The 19,909-nt window shown below is 48.0% G+C and overlaps 1 protein-coding gene across 1 annotated transcript in view; it reads left to right on the top strand.

The window, feature by feature from the left end:
* The first annotated feature begins 2,035 nt into the window (after positions 1 to 2,035).
* Positions 2,036 to 19,909, top strand: part of MBTPS1 (membrane bound transcription factor peptidase, site 1) — a 54,456-nt gene continuing 36,582 nt past the window's right edge. The window contains exons 1-6 of the mRNA XM_044269912.1: positions 2,036 to 2,178; positions 8,959 to 9,424; positions 11,730 to 11,987; positions 15,397 to 15,600; positions 17,662 to 17,772; positions 19,061 to 19,170. Coding sequence (XP_044125847.1) covers positions 9,244 to 9,424; positions 11,730 to 11,987; positions 15,397 to 15,600; positions 17,662 to 17,772; positions 19,061 to 19,170 — 864 coding nt within the window. The 5' untranslated portion in view covers positions 2,036 to 2,178; positions 8,959 to 9,243. The remainder of the gene's footprint in view (positions 2,179 to 8,958; positions 9,425 to 11,729; positions 11,988 to 15,396; positions 15,601 to 17,661; positions 17,773 to 19,060; positions 19,171 to 19,909) is intronic.

Genomic DNA, 19,909 nt, shown 5'->3' on the forward strand with positions numbered 1-19,909 from the left:
CATGGGGGACACTATGAGGACATCTTATACTGGCACATTATAGGGACACTATGGTGTTGGAGGGGGGGGGGGAGAACACTATGGGGGCACTAAGAAGGGGCATTTATACTGGCACATTCTGGGTGACACTATGGGGGAATCTTATACTGGCACATTATGGGGGCACTATAGGGAAGAGGAGAGGAGCACTATGTGGGCATTTACTAGGGACATTATATAGGGGTATTTTATACTTGCACACATTATAGGGGCACTATGGGGACATTAGCTCAACTGGGGGCACTGATGGAATGTTTTTTGCCAAACTGCGAGACGAGAGATGGGTGAAAAATCATCATGGCGTTCTGCTCTCAAAGGAGAAGATGAAGAAAGAGAAGGTCTGCATCAGAGGAGAGGTCACTTGATGTAGGAGGTATGTGGTGCTGTATTCTGGCTTGCACAGAATATAATATGTCTGCAAATATGTCAAGTGTAGTGTCTATCTAGTCTGTTTATGTATGCATAGCTCCCAACCATCCCAGTCCTGGCATAATTACAGTGTGGGGGACACAATGTACAGATAGACATTGGGAGGAGTTAGAGGTGCGGGCCAGCGCTGGAAAATAAACTGTGTGACACTGATAGTTTAGCTCCTTAGGCTTTTATAAAGTTTTGTGGTATGTGTGTGTAGTGTATACATGGTGTATTTATGTGTGTACCATGTATATGGTGTATGTATATGTAAACATGTGTCGTGACGCCGCGTATCTGCCGTTGAGTAGGGAACCTGTTAAATATTTGAATCCCACCCCTGACTGGGGGCACTAGTAATTCTAGGGGACGCTAATGGAAGGAGTATTAATACTGGCGGCATTAATATAACTGGGAGCCACAGTACAACAGCGACATAACAACCGGTGTTAAGCCACGCCCACCTTTGGGGTGTGGCTTAACTTGGCCAGTATTTTGTGGGGAAAGTTGGCAACCCTATTTTGCATTAAAGGGCTTCTGTCACCCCACTAAACTGTTTTTTTTTGTGTGTACTTATAATCCCTATACTGCGATTTATCCATACATAATGTGATTAATCATTTTGGTTTAGTAGATTTTGCTAAAAACGTACTTTTATAATATGTAAATGACCTGTCTACCAGCAAGTAGGGCGGCTACTTGCTGGTAGCAGCCGCATCCTCCTATCATAATGACGCCCCCTCCGCATGTTGATTGACAGGGCCAGCGAACGGGATCGTTCTCTGCTGGCCATGTTTGCATTCAAAATCTGGCGCCTGCGCCGTACCTGTCTTCAGTAGGCGCAGGCGTACTGAGAGGAGGACGCTCGCTCAGCTGCTCCATCCTCAATGCGCCTACGCCGGGTGTAGATGTGATGTCATCGGCGCAGGTGCATTGAGGATGGAGCGGCCGAGCGAGCGTCAGCCTCTCAATACGCCTGCGCCGATTGAAGACAGGTACGGCGCAGGCGCCAGATCTTGAATGCAAACAGGGCCAGCAGAGAACGATCCCCTTCGCTGGCCCTGTCAATCAACATGCGGAGGGGGCGTCATTAGGATAGGAGGATGCGGCTACCAGCAAGTAGCCGCCCTACTTGCTGGTAGACAGGTCATTTACATATTATAAAAGTATGTTTTTAGCAAAATCTACTGAACCAAAATGATTAATCACATTATGTATGGATAAATCGCAGTATAGGGATTATAAGTACACAAAAAAAAAAACAGTTTAGTGGGGTGACAGAAGCCCTTTAAATAATAAAATAATACAGAAGGCAAGCTCTAATATATAGAGAAGAACCAAACACTTTCTGGATCAATATTGTAAATGTAATAATACAAATCTATAGCTCAGATCAACGAGAGGGGCGTTTAAGAGGTAAAGAAGGACATGGGACAAAAGTAGGGACTGTTCCTTTCAAAAGAGGGAGACTTGGAATTGGAAGGTCTGTATACGCCATTGTCTGTACGCCTACAGAATTAGACAATAAAGTTTTTCTTGTTCAACCAAAGGAAAAAGGAACAAAAAAAAAAAAAGAAGCCACGCCTCTGTCGGCTGCCTCCGGTGACGTAATTTGTCACAGCCGAAAGGAAGGAAAAAAAAAAAAAAAACACTGAAGATGGCGGCGATATGTGACCGGGAGTGAAGGAAGTTGCCCGGAGCCCGGTGTAGCTGCAGTTCGGAAGTCGTGTGAGTGCTGCTGCCGGTGTCGGCGGGGGGATTAGCGCTGCGGTTACCGGGAGGCCCGCGCGGCTGCCCCTCCATGCTTCCCTTCCTCTGAGCTTAGTTCTTATAGAAGTCAGTTACTCGCTGAGTGTGGGCGGGAGGGCATGCTGGCCCTTGTGGTGCCCTCAGGAGGTGAGATAGCTGCCCTGTATTCCCGCGGTCAGTGGTCTCCATGTTGTAGTCAGTGGCCAGATAAACAATATTATAGAAAGATCCAAAACGGATAAAGTGGCAGTCTGCTGTGTAACCGGTGGCCCCTGGGGGTCCCTCATGGTGTCTCAGTCTCCCCTCAGCTGGGACATACTCGTCAGGTCTACGCTCGGCGACATGATGTCCAGAGATACGGCCGCGACCTGTGGACTGTAATGGGGTCCGGTCCTTATACTGACAGAATCTGCGCCTCCTATAGGGACCTCCGGTGCAGATGTGAACGCAGCCCAGCGCTTCCTCCCCTGGGGCCTCAGGGACTGTAATGGGGTCCGGTCCTTATACTGACAGAATCTGCGCCTCCTATAGGGGCCTCCGGTGCAGATGTGAACGCAGCCCAGCGCTTCCTCACCTGGGGCCTCAGGGACTGTAATGGGGTCCGGTCCTTTATACTGACAGAATCTGCGCCTCCTATAGGGGCCTCCGGTGCAGATGTGAACGCAGCCCAGCGCTTCCTTCCCTGGGGCCTCAGGGACTGTAATGGGGTCCGGTCCTTATACTGACAGAATCTGCGCCTCCTATAGGGACCTCCGGTGCAGATGTGAACGCAGCCCAGCGCTTCCTCCCCTGGGGCCTCAGGGACTGTAATGGGGTCCGGTCCTTATACTGACAGAATCTGCGCCTCCTATAGGGGCCTCCGGTGCAGATGTGAACGCAGCCCAGCGCTTCCTCCCCTGGGGCCTCAGGGACTGTAATGGGGTCCGGTCCTTATACTGACAGAATCTGTGCCTCCTATAGGGGCCTCCAGTGCAGATGTGAACGCAGCCCAGCGCTTCCTCCCCTGGGGCCTCAGGGACTGTAATGGGGTCCGGTCCTTATACTGACAGAATCTGCGCCTCCTATAGGGGCCTCCGGTGCAGATGTGAACGCAGCCCAGCGCTTCCTCCCCTGGGGCCTCAGGGACTGTAATGGGGTCCGGTCCTTATACTGACAGAATCTGCGCCTCCTATAGCTCCTCCGGTGCAGATGTGAACGCAGCCCAGCGCTTCCTCACCTGGGGCCTCAGGGACTGTAATGGGGTCCGGTCCTTATACTGACAGAATCTGCGCCTCCTATAGGGGCCTCCGGTGCAGATGTGAACGCAGCCCAGCGCTTCCTCCCCTGGGGCCTCAGGGACTGTAATGGGGTCCGGTCCTTATACTGACAGAATCTGCGCCTCCTATAGGGGCCTCCGGTGCAGATGTGAATGCAGCCCAGCGCTTCCTCCCCTGGGGCCTCAGGGACTGTAATGGGGTCCGGTCCTTATACTGACACAATCTGCGCCTCCTATAGGGGCCTCCGGTGCAGATGTGAACGCAGCCCAGCGCTTCCTCACCTGGGGCCTCAGGGACTGTAATGGGGTCCGGTCCTTATACTGACAGAATCTGCGCCTCCTATAGGGGCCTCCAGTGCAGATGTGAACGCAGCCCAGCGCTTCCTCCCCTGGGGCCTCAGGGACTGTAATGGGGTCCGGTCCTTATACTGACACAATCTGCGCCTCCTATAGGGACCTCCGGTGCAGATGTGAACGCAGCCCAGCGCTTCCTCCCCTGGGGCCTCAGGGACTGTAATGGGGTCCGGTCCTTATACTGACACAATCTGCGCCTCCTATAGGGGCCTCCGGTGCAGATGTGAACGCAGCCCAGCGCTTCCTCACCTGGGGCCTCAGGGACTGTAATGGGGTCAGGTCCTTATACTGACAGAATCTGCGCCTCCTATAGGGGCCTCCGGTGCAGATGTGAACACAGCCCAGCGCTTCCTCACCTGGGGCCTCAGGGACTGTAATGGGATCCGGTCCTTTATACTGACAGAATCTGCGCCTCCTATAGGGGCCTCCGGTGCAGATGTGAACGCAGCCCAGCGCTTCCTCCCCTGGGGCCTCAGGGACTGTAATGGGGTCCGGTCCTTATACTGACAGAATCTGCGCCTCCTATAGGGGCCTCCGGTGCAGATGTGAACGCAGCCCAGCGCTTCCTCCCCTGGGGCCTCAGGGACTGTAATGGGGTCCGGTCCTTATACTGACAGAATCTGCGCCTCCTATAGGGGCCTCCGGTGCAGATGTGAACGCAGCCCAGCGCTTCCTCCCCTGGGGCCTCAGGGACTGTAATGGGGTCCGGTCCTTATACTGGCAGAATCTGCGCCTCCTATAGGGGCCTCCGGTGCAGATGTGAACGCAGCCCAGCGCTTCCTCCCCTGGGGCCTCAGGGACTGTAATGGGGTCCGGTCCTTATACTGACAGAATCTGCGCCTCCTATAGGGGCCTCCGGTGCAGATGAGAACACAGCCCAGCGCTTCCTCCCCTGGGGCCTCAGAGACTGTAATGGGGTCCGGTCCTTATACTGACAGAATCTGCGCCTCCTATAGCTCCTCCGGTGCAGATGTGAACGCAGCCCAGCGCTTCCTCCCCTGGGGCCTCAGGGACTGTAATGGGGTCTGTAGCAGATTTTACCAGGCGGAATAGCACGGCATGGGTTTGTCTGGCGCTTCTTTGTGAAATCTGTGACGCCCAAAGATGTGAATGAGGCCTGCGCTATCACTTGCTGTGTGTAAGACTTTATCCAGGACAGTGCGGAAGGTTTCTATTTTTTTTAGGCCTGGGCTACACAGAGACTTGTGCAGCACTGCCGATTAACTTTGAGGGTACATGCACACGTTCAGGATTCATGTGCGGAGAATCCGCACTGAAATCCGCAGGTGTTCGCAGGCAAATCTGTGCGGTCAATCCGCATTAATTGGTGCGGATTTGCATGCGGATTTGGTGCTGATTCGGTGCGGATTTCACAAAGTGAATGAAGAAAATTAAAATTAATTGACATGTCGCGGATTTTAAAATCCGCACTGCAGGTCAAAAATCTGCATCGTGTGCATTGAGAATTTCAAATTCTCATAGAATACAATGTACATGACCTACGGTGCGGATTTTCCGCACGCAAATCCGCGCGGAAAATCTGCGCGCAATCCTGATCGTGTGCAGGGGGCCTTAAGGGGTATTCCCATCTCAGACAATGGAGGCATATCGTTAGGATATAACCCCATTGTCTGATAGGTGGATGTCCCGCACCTACAACGAGAACGGAGCGGGGAAATTAACGGAGGGTGCACTGCGCAGCCGCCCTCCATTCATTTCTATGGGGCTGCCAAAAATGCCCCATAGAAATGAATGGAGTCGCTGCGTGCATGTGTGACTGCGCTCCATGGGGCACGGGGTCCCTGTACTCCTGACCAGCGGTAGGACCTCCACAGATTTAATGGTTATCCTCTATCCTGTGGACAGAGTATAACATAACTAGAATACCCCTTTAACGTTCAGGTGTGCAGTCCAGCAGATTGCATACAGTGTGTGTCTTTGTATGGCAGCTGTAGCTTCATAGAGAACATCAATCAAAAAGTCTCTGAATAGTCCAGGCCTTAATGTGGACTATGCTTAAAGGGGCATGTCTCATCATGGACAATGGGGGCATATCTCTCGGAGATGCCACCATGGTCTTGGGACCCGCATCTACATCAAGAGCGGAGCCCCAAAAGTGAAGTGCATGCGCAGCCTCCCTCCGTTCATTTTCTATGGGGCTGGCGAAAATGCTCGGCTATTTCCGTCGGCCCCATAAAAATGAATAAGAGCGGGGGCCGCACATGCGCGGTACGCTTCCATTCACTTCTATGGGGAGCCGGCTTGGTGGTGGCCGGACTGGAGTCCTCCAGCCACCACCTTGCGGGGCTCTGTTCTCCATATAGGTGCGGGTCCCAGCGGTGGGACCCGCACCTATAAGACAATGGGGGCATAGCCTAACCATATGATCCCATTGTCCATGGTGAGGCAACCCCTGTAAGTCCTCATGCACATGACTGCATTTTTTGGTGGATGGCACACTGACCCGTAATAATTATTTACACTGATGGGAGTGAGGAAAATGTGGGGTACATGGAAGTTACCCATATTATAGGAGATATCATTTATCATGTACTGTGATTGTCCATATTGCTTCCTTTGCTGGCTGGATTCATTTTTCCAGCACATAATACACGGCTTGTATCCAGGGTTATGGCCACCGCTGCAGCGCAGATACGAGGAGGCCGGGACTGGAGCTGCTGTGCACACGTTCCTTTATTCTTTCCCAGGGTCCCGACCACCAGAGAGGCTGGCACTTCATGCACACGGCTATCGGTGTTTTGTCCACAAATCGCTGACCCCAGCCAAGTGCATGCAGCCATTTTTTATTAGATTTTTTTTTTAACTCCTGAAATAATTTTTTTTTTTTTTTTGTGGGACAGCAAACGGACTTGCGGATGAACAGCTCACTGGTGTATTGTGCCCGTCTTTTGTGGTCCCATTGAGATGAATGGGTTCTCAGCTGAAATCTAGTGCTGTGTGCATGAGCCCTTATAGTGTGCAGCCACGACCGGGTGCCTTGTATTAACTGTAAATGCCATCTGCCAAAGTCAGGCAAACCCTTAAACTTTTTACAGTTCATTTAGGTGTTGTCTGTAGAATTTTTTTTATTTTAATTTTTTTTGTCTATCGAACCAAATCAAAGTCTCCTGGAATGGTCTGAATAGTCCGGAAGTCTGTAGTAACTACCAGCTGTATACATGTGATGCGACCAGAGTCTCGGGGCGTTAGTCACGGCGTATATCTAGGATACAGGGTAATAAGATTCATCTTGGAGGGATTCTCAACATGAGCATTTAGGCTGGGTTCACACCTGAGCGTTTTACAGCGCGTTCCTACGCGCTGTAAAACGCACAACAGGCAGGAACCAATGATTCCCTATGGGAATGGTTCTCACCTGGGCGTTTTACAGCGCGTACGATCGCGCTGTAAAACGCCCGACGCTCAAACAAGTGCTTGAGCTTTTTTTTGGGCGTTTGTCGCGCGTTCCCGCACATAGAAATTCGGGAACGTGCGACAATGTGTGAACGCCAGTCTCTGTATGCGCGATTGTAAACGCCCGTACAATCGCGCATACAGAGCGCTCGTTTCAGAACGCTCAGGTCTGAACCCAGCGTTAGTGTATATCCAGAGTATATGGCATGTCTAATGACGAGGGTCTCCCGGCAGTCACATTCAGATGGAGATATATGCCTCATTTATACTACAGTGTTTGGTCAGTGATTGTGAGTCAGAACCAGGATTGGAGCCTCCACAGACATAAGGTATAAGGGAAATATCTGCTCCTGTTCTGTGTTTAGAGCCGCACCTGGTTTTGGCTCAGAATTAGGAATGAGTGAACTTTTGTTCTCAAGTTTGGCGTACAAGAGTCGGGTTATCTAAGAATTCTGTTATGGATTCCGCTACCACGGACCACAGGTTATGGCGGAATCCATAACGGTATTATTTAATAACCCGAGCCTTGTAAGCCAGACTTGAACAGAAGTTGGCTTATCCCTATTCGGAATCACTGAGGGAAATCACTGACTTAGGCCTCATGCACACAGCCGTGTTCCGCGGCCGAGAGCGGACCGTGGAAACCCGGCCGGTCCGGGATTCCTGCTGACAGCATGAGCGCACGGCGTCATTGGTTGCTATGACACTGTGCGCTTCATGCACCGGCTGCAGTACTAGTGTATTACTGTGCAGCAGCGGCTGCATAAAGTGCACGGCGTCCTAGCAACCAATGACGCCGTGCGCTAAATGCTGTCGGCAGGAATCCCGGCAGGGTTTCCACGGTCCGCTCTCGGCTGCGGAACATGGTCGTGTGCATGAGGCCTTAGGCCTCATTTGAACGACCATATGTATTTTGCGGAACGGAACAGCTGGCCCCTAATTGAACAGTACCATCCTTATCCGTAATGCGGACAATAATAGGACATGTTCCATTTTTTTGCGGAACGAAAAATACGGACATAGGGAAACGGAATGCACACGGAGATTTTTTTTTTGTGGACCCATTGAAATTAGTGGTTCCGTATACAGGCTGCAAAAAAAAACAAAAACTGAATGGATATTGAAAGAAAATACGTTTGTGTGCCTGAAGACTGATGTGTGAAAGATAACTTTTTTTTTTTGTAACTTGAACCCCTTCAAATAGGACCTTTCAGTATCTGATCGGTCTGACCACTATGGCGTCCTTGTAACTTGGTGGTCGCACCCTAAATGACTATAGGCAGAGATATATTATAAAGTGTTACTGGGACAGGTACGGGTTGGTGTCTGTTGTGCTGCCCGCCCTTGTTGGCTATCCTCAGTCTATGAGACTTTTCATTTATAGTCTTGTGGACTTTTTTCAAGTGACTTAATCTGATTTTATCTGCCTCGGAAAGAGCAAAGGAAATTCCACAGCGCGCTACTTCCCCGTCTACTCCACCTTTTTTCTGAATGCTTTCCACTCGTAAATGGAGTCTTAATAATGCATTTAGTTAGGTTTTCCCACCATGTTGTGTCATGACGGGTCAGCAGGACCTCCACTTGTCCCAGCCCCATACAACCCTTTGCAATGAGTGGTCCCCCACCTATCACTGATATCGACCTAGTAAACACTTTGGTGGGAACCCTCTTTAAACTACACCTGCATGCTCCATTACCTTTGCTTTTAATTTTAATGTTTGTTTTTTCCCCCCCAGGTATTGGGGTCTTGCAGCAGCTCATTCGAAGTGGTCATCTTGTTCTTCTGTTATGGATTTTGAACTCTCTTCTTCCCACGCTGAGTGAGCAAGGAGGCTGGGCCGCCATGGAGAAGAAACGCCGAAAGAAATGAGCAGTGCACCCAGCCTACTGGCCTCTGACATGCGGACTTTTTTGAACCCCTAGAACTGTTTGTAGTTACCCGGCTGGACGTTGACAGTGCCAGCTCTGTGTGCTGCTCTTACCTCCGCCAACACAAGCCGTGACGTCGCCATAGAAATTTCATGCCGCATTTTATGAACATGAGGTTTGCAAAGTTCTGGCTGAAGCTGGTTGTGATATTACTGTGTCTGAAGAAGCACCAGAGCTCCCAGCCGGGAAACTCGTCCCGTGAGCCCGAACCCTGTAATGGCTGCTCCCATCTTACACTTAGTGTGGAGTTTTCTTCGTCGGTGGTGGAACATGGTGAGTTCAGTTGCTTGGCGTGTTTCTTCTAGCAATTACTCAAACCCCTTAGGTTCCCATCTGCGGCAGAGGTTCCATTAGGCACCTCAGTGTCAGATTGTAGCAAAAAAGGCAGAAAATACCGCTGCATGCTGCAGTATTTTTTGCGACTGAATGCCAGTATCCTTGTCAGGAACCCAACGGATCCAATTATAGTCATTGGTATCAATCAGGCGCTGTGGTGCCCAGCATAAGCCGGAACAGAAGACTTGAATCTCCCTGCAGGTGTGAGCCTAGCCGTAGAGTTTTTACTATCTTTAGGACTGGGCTGAGCCGGAGAGCCAATGCCCCTTAAAGTTTGATCAAACTGATTTGTAAGAATAGATTCATCTCACTAAGCAGAGTCCTGCACCTGTGACGTGTTGTCCCTGAAGTTGAGGACGCTTCTCCTGGCGCTTGATTGACATCTCAACCCTGACAACCTGCAGCCTAGTAGTGACACAAGCGCAGAGGCTCTGTTCCGCTACTAGAACAGCGCTTGTGCATGCACCGCTACACTTCTAGGTATCAGCACATGCAAGTCGCTGCCTCAGTAGCGGAAGAGGAGAAACCTGCTCTTGTGTCACTACTAGGAGCAGCGACGCGGTAGTGAGATTGTTCAGCCCTGTCAATCAAGCTCTAGGGGGAATCCCCGTTGCAGATGGATCGATTCACTCATCTCTGCTCTGCACGGATTATAGATCTTTTGATCAGTTCACTGCTTTAATTTTGAAGAAAAGTTATTGGGTTAAGAAAAGGGAAATATTTGTTGTGCTGAACCTTTTGTATTTCCCAATCTTGTTGATTGAGAAAAAGGTTGACTAGAATGTTTAAAGCATAGTCCACGGTCCAGTGATTGCAGTTCCCTCTAGGGTAAGTTCACATCATACGTGATGATACATATGGATTTTACCAGTGGATTTACACCTTAGAATGTGCAGCAGTGCACAGTAGGAGGAAGGTGTATGAGATTTGTACGATTCTTGCCCAGACGGCGACGCTGTGGATTTTCAGTGATCCACGATGAATACGCAGCTAGATGCGCATGTTGGACCCCCTTTCTTAGACATAGAATTACTTTGTTTCAAATCTGACTTGTCTTTTTTCCTACTGGATCTGAGGTTTTCTATTTGTATTTCTGCTGCAAATGCAGTATATTGGGGCTAATCCCATGACTATTCATTATATATTTCCGTAGCATGTGAAAGGGTTTTGAATATCCAGTTATATTTGCATGCAGATTTTATGTGTATTTTAGAGCCGTTTCACACTTGAATTGTGGCGTTCCGGTTTTCAGATCCGGCAGAGGATCTCAAAACTGGGCCGTTTAAGTATGCATCCGTTCCATTTAGTTGCGTTTTGTTACCGGACACAAAACCACAGCGAAACAGGTTTGGATCCGGCAGCAAAGTCAATGATGCTGGATCTGTTTTCTTATATTCATTTCTTTTTTTTTCAGATCTGTCACCCGTTGACTTACAATGATTTTAGTGCCGGATCTTGTTTGTTCCGTTTCGATGTACCACCACTGCGTCCAAACGGAACGAACGGATGCATCTGGATGTGTTAACACCAAACAGAAACATTTTGATTCGGTTTTGAGATCCTCTGCCAGATCTTAAACCTGGAAACCAAAACGCAAGTGTGAAATCTGCATCAAAACCAATGTAAAATCCTGACCTTGGCAATGGATCCGGAAGGGCTACGTGGTTGTTGCCTTAGTGTCGGTGTCCTGGGTTTAAATCTGACCGAGGACAGCATCTGCATATAGTTTGTATGTTGTAGTATGTATGGCGGCAGCACAGGCTGTCCGAGCTAGAGCCCCCCTTTGCAGAGACTCTCTGCTCTGAATAGGTGGGGGTGGTCTTCTCTATGATTTTGTGACCACAACTGAGCTGCCTCTTCAATGTGAGGCTCTAGTACAGGGATCAGCAACCTCCAGCACTCCAGCTGTGGGAAAAACAACGACTCCCAGCGTGCTCCATTCACTTCCATGGGAGTTCTGCGAACAGCTAAGCAAGCGTGCATGTTGGGAGTTGTAGTTTCACAACAGCTGGAGCCGGAGGTTGCTGATCCCTGCTCTAGTAGTTTTGATGTGAGGAAGTGATGCTGTTCTCTCCTGTAAGTAATGGAGCATTACATTCTCTCAGGGCAGGTCCAAGTGTTTTGTTCATGTCTTTCCGCTTCCTGCCTGTAATACGGAGCGGGCCTGCCCTGTCCCCCTGGAGCCAGACACGGGGTCAAGATTATTTGCTAGATTCACAAAACCAATTTTATTTTTATGCAGAATACATTGTAGCATTCAAGGGATACTTCACAGCCAATGCAAGAAGCAAGTTTATCACCAGTGCACTGAGGAGCCGAGGGATCGAGGACTGGAGGATTGTACCGAGGAATAACCCTGCCAGTGATTACCCTAGCGACTTTGAACTGATTGAGATCAAGAGTGATCAGCGTGATGGGGTGCTGACATTAGAAGACCACCCCAACATCAAGCGAGTCACCCCACAGAAATGCGTTTTCCGTACGCTTAAGTTTGCAGATGGTGAGTTACTTGGTATTCTGATTATTGATTTATGGATGCACTGAATTAAATTCTATGGACACCTTTTTTATTACGTTCTATTCATTTTGTGCAAAAAATCCTTTTTTCTTTTTTTTTTTTTCAATTGATTTTTCATAAAAAGTTTTCAGCAGTTTTCTCTGTACAGCTTTCAGCTTCTATTTGCAGACTGCCACCTTCTGTTTCCCGTCTGATGGCCCCATGTGTCGCTGTGAACTCCTGACACCTCATAAACACCCATTATATCTAAATTCTTAGCAGTTCGGTATGAACATGGCTTAAATAAGTATGTATGAGCTGCCAGGAGTTCAGAGACAAGGGCCACACATGGGGGCATCAGAGCAGTTCCCTGACGGAACTCTGTGTAAAGCCTCTTTCACACAAGCGATACGGTTTGTGTCAGGATCTGTTCAGGAAAAAGCGATGGTTTTGCACACAAGTTCAATCAGTTTCTTTCTGCGATTGTGTTCAGTGTTTGCATTTATTCTGTCCAGATTTTATCTGGGTGCATGCATTTTCACACGTGTGAAGAAAAACTGAAGAATATCAATCATCAGTGAAAAACACATTGCACCCGGATGCCTTCTGTTTCTCAATCACGCCCCATTCACTTCTTTGGAGCCAGAGCTGCGTGAAAAGCACACAATATAGAACATGCTGCGATTTTTTTTCTTTTCCTGAACACTGAGATGATGCGTAAAAAAAGCAACCCTGATGTACACAGACCCCTTGAATTCAATAGGTCATGGTTCAGTCGGAATGCTCTGCTCTGCTACATGCGTCGCGTCAGGGCGGAAAACTCACTTGTGTGAAGGAGCCCTAAACAGAAAGTGGCAGAAGCTGAAAGCTGTACAGAGAAAACTGTCGCATTTTAATAAAGATAAACTGAAAGAACAATTTTTAGTCCAAAATGAGTAGAATACAATAAAAATTGCCCCCGAAGGTGCCCATAGCCTTTAAAGCGAAATTCAGTGCCCCTTCCAGTGAGAACATTTTGCTATTCCCTGCAGTTGCCCTTCTGGATGCAGCATTTCGTTTGCAGCATATTTATGAAGCGCTGTATTAGCCAGAGAGGGGAACTTGGTTTGAATGTATGCTGTTGAGAATCGGTCCTGCAGCTCCATTCAGACTTTGCGCGCCAATCTGTAAGTCCCATAGAATTGAATGGAGCAGTAATGCACATGTGTAACCACTGGTCCTTTTTAGGGGGAGCGACACTGGGCCCCTGTTTTTGTGATTGGCGGGGTTCTGCTAAAGGACGGCTCCTTATAAAAACTAGATTCAACACACTTTGGCACAATTTACACCAGAATTGAGACGTGCTCACATGTGTTTCGTGTAGGACTTGACTCAAGAATATTCTCTTCGGTCAGGCTCTGCATTGGGTGTGACTCGTGGTGCCCCGATTTCACAGTTTTTTTTAGTTATGGACGTTGTGCAGAAATTACAGAGCAAGGCAGGGCGAGCAGGTAGTGAAGGTCTTGTATTTTCTAATAGGAAAAGCGATCACTTTCTTCTCCTCTCTGCACAGCAATTCCATATCGGATCCTTCTGCACACTGGTCGCGGTCCCTCCCTTGCTGGGAATCCATCCCCAGTGTTTGATTTGGGGCCTTTGGACCCATGTGCCCTTTGCTCTTTCTTGGAAAATGTAGTTTCATTGTTTAGCTGATATTTGAGGATCGATTCTTATTTATTGCCCGTAGCACCCTATGACAGACCTGGTTTTATGGTCTTTAGGCGCCTGTGGTTTATATGACTGGTTATGGTTTGACTTCAGGTATTTGGCGTTTGCATAGTGAGAGGTGTCATTATTTGTGAAATAAATATCCCGTTGTGTGTGTCTCTGTAGGGGCAGGTATACAACAGCCTGGCTTTGTGTGTACCCTGCAAACAGGGCATCAATACTGGACTGATTGGGGCCATTGTCTTCTAATGACCGACCAAACAATCAGTGTAATGGTGCCTATACAAATAAAGGCCCTTTTACATGGGGCCCAATGTGGAAATTTCAAGTTCTACAGAATCTTTTCCCATAAAACTATAGATCAGTCTGCGCAGCTTCTGCTGCAGATTGCACTGCTCGCTGTGGTGACAGGCGTTCTTTAAGAGCAGAGTTGTCTGAAACCACCAGTTTTACTGGGACCCACTGGTATTTTATGTCCAGACCATAAGTCAAATGGTAACTGGTTTTTAGCATAAATAAGCCTGTCGGATGTGTCGGCAGCTTATAGGCTATGTATATGGACCGATATACAGGGCAGTTAATGGGAACGAGCCACTATTCCCGATCGTTGCCAGTCTGTTAGACTACATTGACATGCAGCCGTCATCCCCTCATTACTGCAGTCCTTTATCCCCATACAGATTCATTGCTTGTTGTAGCTTCTGCTTGCTTTCCCCAATATAGGTGCCCTCATCTGGGCACTTTTTCACGTACACCACATTGGAGGATGCACCTGAGAAAGCAGTGATTCGGTACTTCCGTTAGGTGTGTGGGATGTGGATCGTGTCTGATGATATGTGGACACAGGTTTTATATTAGACGCCCCGATCATGCAGATGATTGTCGGGAGGGAAATGCCTCCAGCGAGGAGAACGCTGCTATTACATGTCCTCCGTAGCATGGGGAGGAGAAATTGCTAATGCCATTGCTCGTCCCCATGCTGTACAGTGGTTTGCTGGCGGCAGATCGATGTTAGGCAGCGCAATCTGCCGCCGGCAAATCCTGATCTTTCATTATGCCTGATGAACGATGATCTGGATTGCCCGTTCATCGTGCAATCGGTGACAGTATTACACTGCAAAATGATTGCTAACGGGCCTCTCCCACTCCTGTCTGACATTGATGGCATATTCTAGCGAGATGTATGCATTTTTTGCAGATCACACGCTGACCCGTTCATTTCAATGGGGCTGCAAAATTTGTGGACAGCTCACTGTGTGCTACCTGCAAAATAGAACATTCCCGATTCTTTTGCGTAAAGAATAGGCATTTGTAACATAGTACGGGACATGCGGAAGGGGAAAATGCGAGACACACATGGGATGGTATCCGTGTTTTACAGATCTGTGATTTGTGGACTGCAGAAACGCAGATGGTGGTGTACAAGGGGGAGTAATGCCTGCATAGTCGCACAACTCTTCTGTTTCTAATCCGTTTTCAGTATGCATAGGAGTTATTCAGTGCACTCGGCGGTGGGCCTGGCTCCTCTGCGAAGCCCCTTTAGCCCCCCTGAGTGACAGGGCCAGGCATCCTCACTGACCTGGTGCAGTCAGGGGGCTTCTAGATCATATAAAGTCTTAATGGGGAAATAATGAGGCACAGTATGCTAGGTAACAGCAGATTAAACCTGTGTATATTTTCTACTCAATTTCTGCCTCCTTCCTAGGTGAACCTTCAGCGTCCTGCAATGAGACAAAGTGGAGTCAGAAATGGCAGTCATCTCGTCCGCTCAGAAGGGCCAGTCTGTCCCTTAGCTCTGGATTCTGGCACGCTACAGGGAGACACTCTAGCAGGCGTCTCCTGAGAGCGATCCCACGGCAGGTTGCTCAGACTCTTCAAGCTGATGTATTGTGGCAACTAGGATACACAGGTGAGTGATACTACATTATTCCTACTGAGCACTGGAATAGATTAGTCCAAATTGTTAGAGTGGAATGGTAAGAATTACTTGTAAAAAAAAAAAAAAAAAAGGGCACAGACCTTCCTTCATGCAGTCAGTGTCACATGATGGGAGTATAAAGGCCCCTTTACATGGCCCAATTTAGCAGGTAAAGCAAAGGATCACCTGCTTTAGGAGAAAGCTGCATTTACATGTGGCCATCTATTGTCACCATATAGTCATTGTGGGTAGCAGATGCTGTTTAGACGGCACGATCTGCTGCCCACAAACCATGATTTAGGTATCTGCATGAACGGTCCTATTACCTGAGGAATGAGGCTTTCACAAAGTGGCCATTGCTTAAAGAAAAACATAAGAAAGCACATTTGTCTGTGAACACATGGAAGAAGGTTCCCTGGTCTGATGAGACTGATCTTTTTTGGCCATCAAGAGAAACACTATGCGTGGCACAATCCCAACACTTCCCATCACCCCAAGAGCACAGTAGTGCATGGTTGTGGCAGCATCACACTGTGAAATGCCTTTCATCGAGGGGGCCTGGAAAATGGATCAGGATTGATGGCGGTAAACACAGGTTTTCCTCATGAATTGTTTGTGAGCCACAGAGATTCACCTTCCAGCAGGACAATGACCATAAACATGCTGCTAAAGCCACACTGGAGTGGTTTGACACCAGCGGTGTGAATTCCGGCAGGCTGTTTAGTCATAGAACAGGCTGCCCAAATTCACCAGATCCGGCTCTGCCGGATGCAGACGGAATGTCCGCCAGTCTCATTAAGTATAGTGGGGTCCGGCAGAGAATCTGCTGGACACCAACCGCTGTTTTTTGTGTCTGGCCGATCCTCTGCTTGCCTGCCAGATTGTAGCTACCGCTGGTGCGAAGGTAGCCTAAATATCTTGGACTGGCCTCAATCCAGTGGAGAATCCGTGATACGACCTAAGGCGGGTTTACACGTGCCGACCAGAAAGCTGATTATCGGAAAGGAGAGTAAACTGCTCGTTCCATTGAGGAGAAAGCTGCATTCACATGCAGCGATTTCCCCCACAGTATGAAAACAAGGGGTTGCTATTGCGATCGCTCATACAGAATCAGATTCGGCGGCACATTTAGATGGGCAAATTATCAGGAAAGGGTGTTCACAGGAACGTTCGTTCCCGATAATCTGCCAGACAATCGGGCAATGTAAATCCACCTTTAGACTGCCATACACCAACGCAACCCATCCCAGCGTCTCGATGTGCCATCCTATCAAGTGTCGCAGAGGGTTAAATGGATAAATGACCTCTTTTGCTGAATCTGCTCAGCTCCTCCTGCAGACCGCCCTGCATTTCATATGATCGACCGGTCGTGTTGTGCTCCCTCACTGCTGAGCCTGTCACGTTAGTACCCTGTTACAGGCTCCTAGAACTCCTACTGCAGGGACTTGCTTGACCAGCAATATCTAGATATATATGTAATAGAAATATAATTCATATGTAAATACAGAGGGGGAGCAGTTTCATGCGCTCCAGTGCCGCTGATGATGGCGCTTATCCCTGTAACCCTCCGGCTTCCACTCTTACTCTTTCTTATATTAAGATCCAGTAAGAGATTGTATGATGGGTTTATCTCTGATTATTGTACAATTTCTTCTGTTATGGAGCATTGGTCTTTTACATAATTTGGTCACACCCCTATACCCCCTGGAGGAAGCCATATGTAAAAGCTGCGTTGCGGTGGAGCTGTGCGTCTCCTAAATGCTTGTATGATGCAGGGATCACGCTGATGTTTTTTATAGCCCTGTGGTTTGATTATTGGGTTTCTATACCTTAGGAACATAAAATGTATTTTCCATTTTTGCCTAAATCATACCTATAAAATAAAGGCATCAGCTCCACTCTTAAATGAAAAGCTTGCATATTCCAACATCGGGACATGTGGTGGTCTAGCGCTTACATGATATGATTGCACCGCTCCATGCGGATATGTGAATATGTAGAGGTTTGGATCATTTCTAAGTTGCTATATTTTCTTGGAATCCCCCTGAACAGGCAGTAATGTAAAGGTTGCTGTGTTTGACACTGGACTGAGCGAGAAGCACCCACACTTTAAGAACGTGAAGGAACGAACCAACTGGACCAATGAGAAAACCTTGGATGATGGTGAGTAGAAGCCTGGTTACTATTCCCTGGAATCTTAAGTCCCCCGTACTCATTAGATCAGCCGAACTTGCCAATTTTGGGAAGGCTGTCAGACCAATGTGTTTTGGGGTCTCCCAACTCAGGCAAGTTGAATTTCAACACTGATGAAAGATAAGCCTCCACCTGAGGTGTCCTTCAGCAGCTTTCTCGCCAAGCTTTTTTTCTTGAAAGCACATGCATGCTCGGCTGAACCCATATGAGAGGAACAGCTGATGGTGTAATGAGCACTCAGCCCAGTTATCAAAGGTGCATCAGTCCAGCAGAAGGCCATCTCTCCTGGCTCTCCCATACATGTACATGCTTGGTTCGGTCGAGTGAGAATGTGTTTTCAATGGGAAGAGAAAGCGGCTCACAGCCTCCTCAGATAGCGACTTATCTCCCGGAAGAACAAAAGAATCCGATGTTAAGCTTCATGCAGTGGTATTGCAGTTTTCACAGCCTGGTATGACGCAACTTTCTGCTGCTGACTGAACCATGTATTCCCGACCAGACTCCCAAGCTAGTTATTGCTGGGCCTTAAAGGAGTTATCCAACCCCTATAACTACCCCCCCCCCCCCCCCACCAATGCCCGGGCACCTCAGATAGGTTATACTTAACCTTAACCCGCCCCCCGGCTCCTGCGTTGCTCCTGCTTTCCGCACGCCTGCCGCACGGATCAAAACATAGGACATCAACGTAATATGGGCAGTTGATCAGATTAAGACATCAAAGTAATAGATTTGATATAAGAGGGGATCAGCCCTATTTCAACAGGTCTAAAAGACCATGATCAAACTAAATAAGTACAAAAGAATGAGCACATACCCATTGCACACATACCAGTTCAGAGCTGGAGGGGGCTTGAGAAACCCCAATGTAAGTTTCGCCTCCTATATCAAAACTATTACTTTGATGTCTTAATCTGATCAACTGCCCATATTACGTTGATGTCATTGCCTTATTATTTATGTTGAAGGATTGCTGGCCTCTGACATCAAACATTTTGGGTATATATTTCAAAGGACATATATAGGGATTCAGCTCGCCTTACTTGGTACCATAAACGCACAAGTGTTATGCAATAATTTCACACATGTTAAAACAAGAATGTCAGGAGCGGTGACAGGTCCTCTTTAACTCTGACTTCCTGATAGAGTACATGAAAATGGATTTTCTAAACTGGACAATCCCTTTAATAATCATAGTGTCATTTTCCTAATCATTGTCATTCCCAGCATCTGGTACTCATACGTCTTTTTGCTTTTTAAGGACTTGGACATGGGACTTTTGTGGCAGGTGTCATTGCCAGCATGCGAGAATGCCAGGGGCTTGCTCCAGACTCTGAGTTACACATTTACCGGGTCTTCACCAATAATCAGGTACTTTATTTTTGTGTCTTTCCTTTTCTTGGACTCATTTGCAGTATAGAGCTGTTCCTACCCCGCTGGGATCACTCTGTTTTCGGGACAGTAGAACCCATGCCAATTCATGGAGGTCTTAGGTTAGGCCACTTTCACACCAATGTTTTTGCTGGATCCATCCTGGAACGCTTTCATCATGCTAATACAACCATCTACATCTGTTATGAACGGATCCGGTTCTATTATCTGTAAAATATCCAAGATGTTTTCTTTTGTATCCGAGAAAACGTCTGTCTTGCTCCTCATCCCATAGTGGACAGAAAAACACTGCTTGCAGCCTTATTATCTCCGCGACGGGGACGCAAGCAAACGTAACTGAATGCATTCTAGTGCTCTCTGTTTTGTTCAGTTTTGTCTCCGTTGACAATGAAGGATCCGGTCCCATTCCAAGTCTGCCTGAGTCCAGCTGTGTTCCACTTCCTGCTCCTGCCGATATGACAGGAAGTGGATGTGAATACTAGCCAATCAGTGGCTTAGACGGGTCAGTGCTGCCATGCACAGCTATTGCCTGCCTTGGGAGATCTGGTTACTTTGTTTTAAACAAATAATTTTTATAGATTTTCTATAAACAAGAAATAAAAGACAAAGACAGAACTTCTACAATAACCTAACCCAGTCTTCCCTGAAGCGCACCACACCGACACCACATCTCTCTCTTTTCCGATCTGCAATAATATGCTGCCTACCACTGTTTGGT

This window comes from Bufo gargarizans, chromosome 10 (assembly GCF_014858855.1).
Source record: "Bufo gargarizans isolate SCDJY-AF-19 chromosome 10, ASM1485885v1, whole genome shotgun sequence".
NCBI classification, from domain to species: Eukaryota; Metazoa; Chordata; class Amphibia; order Anura; family Bufonidae; genus Bufo; species Bufo gargarizans.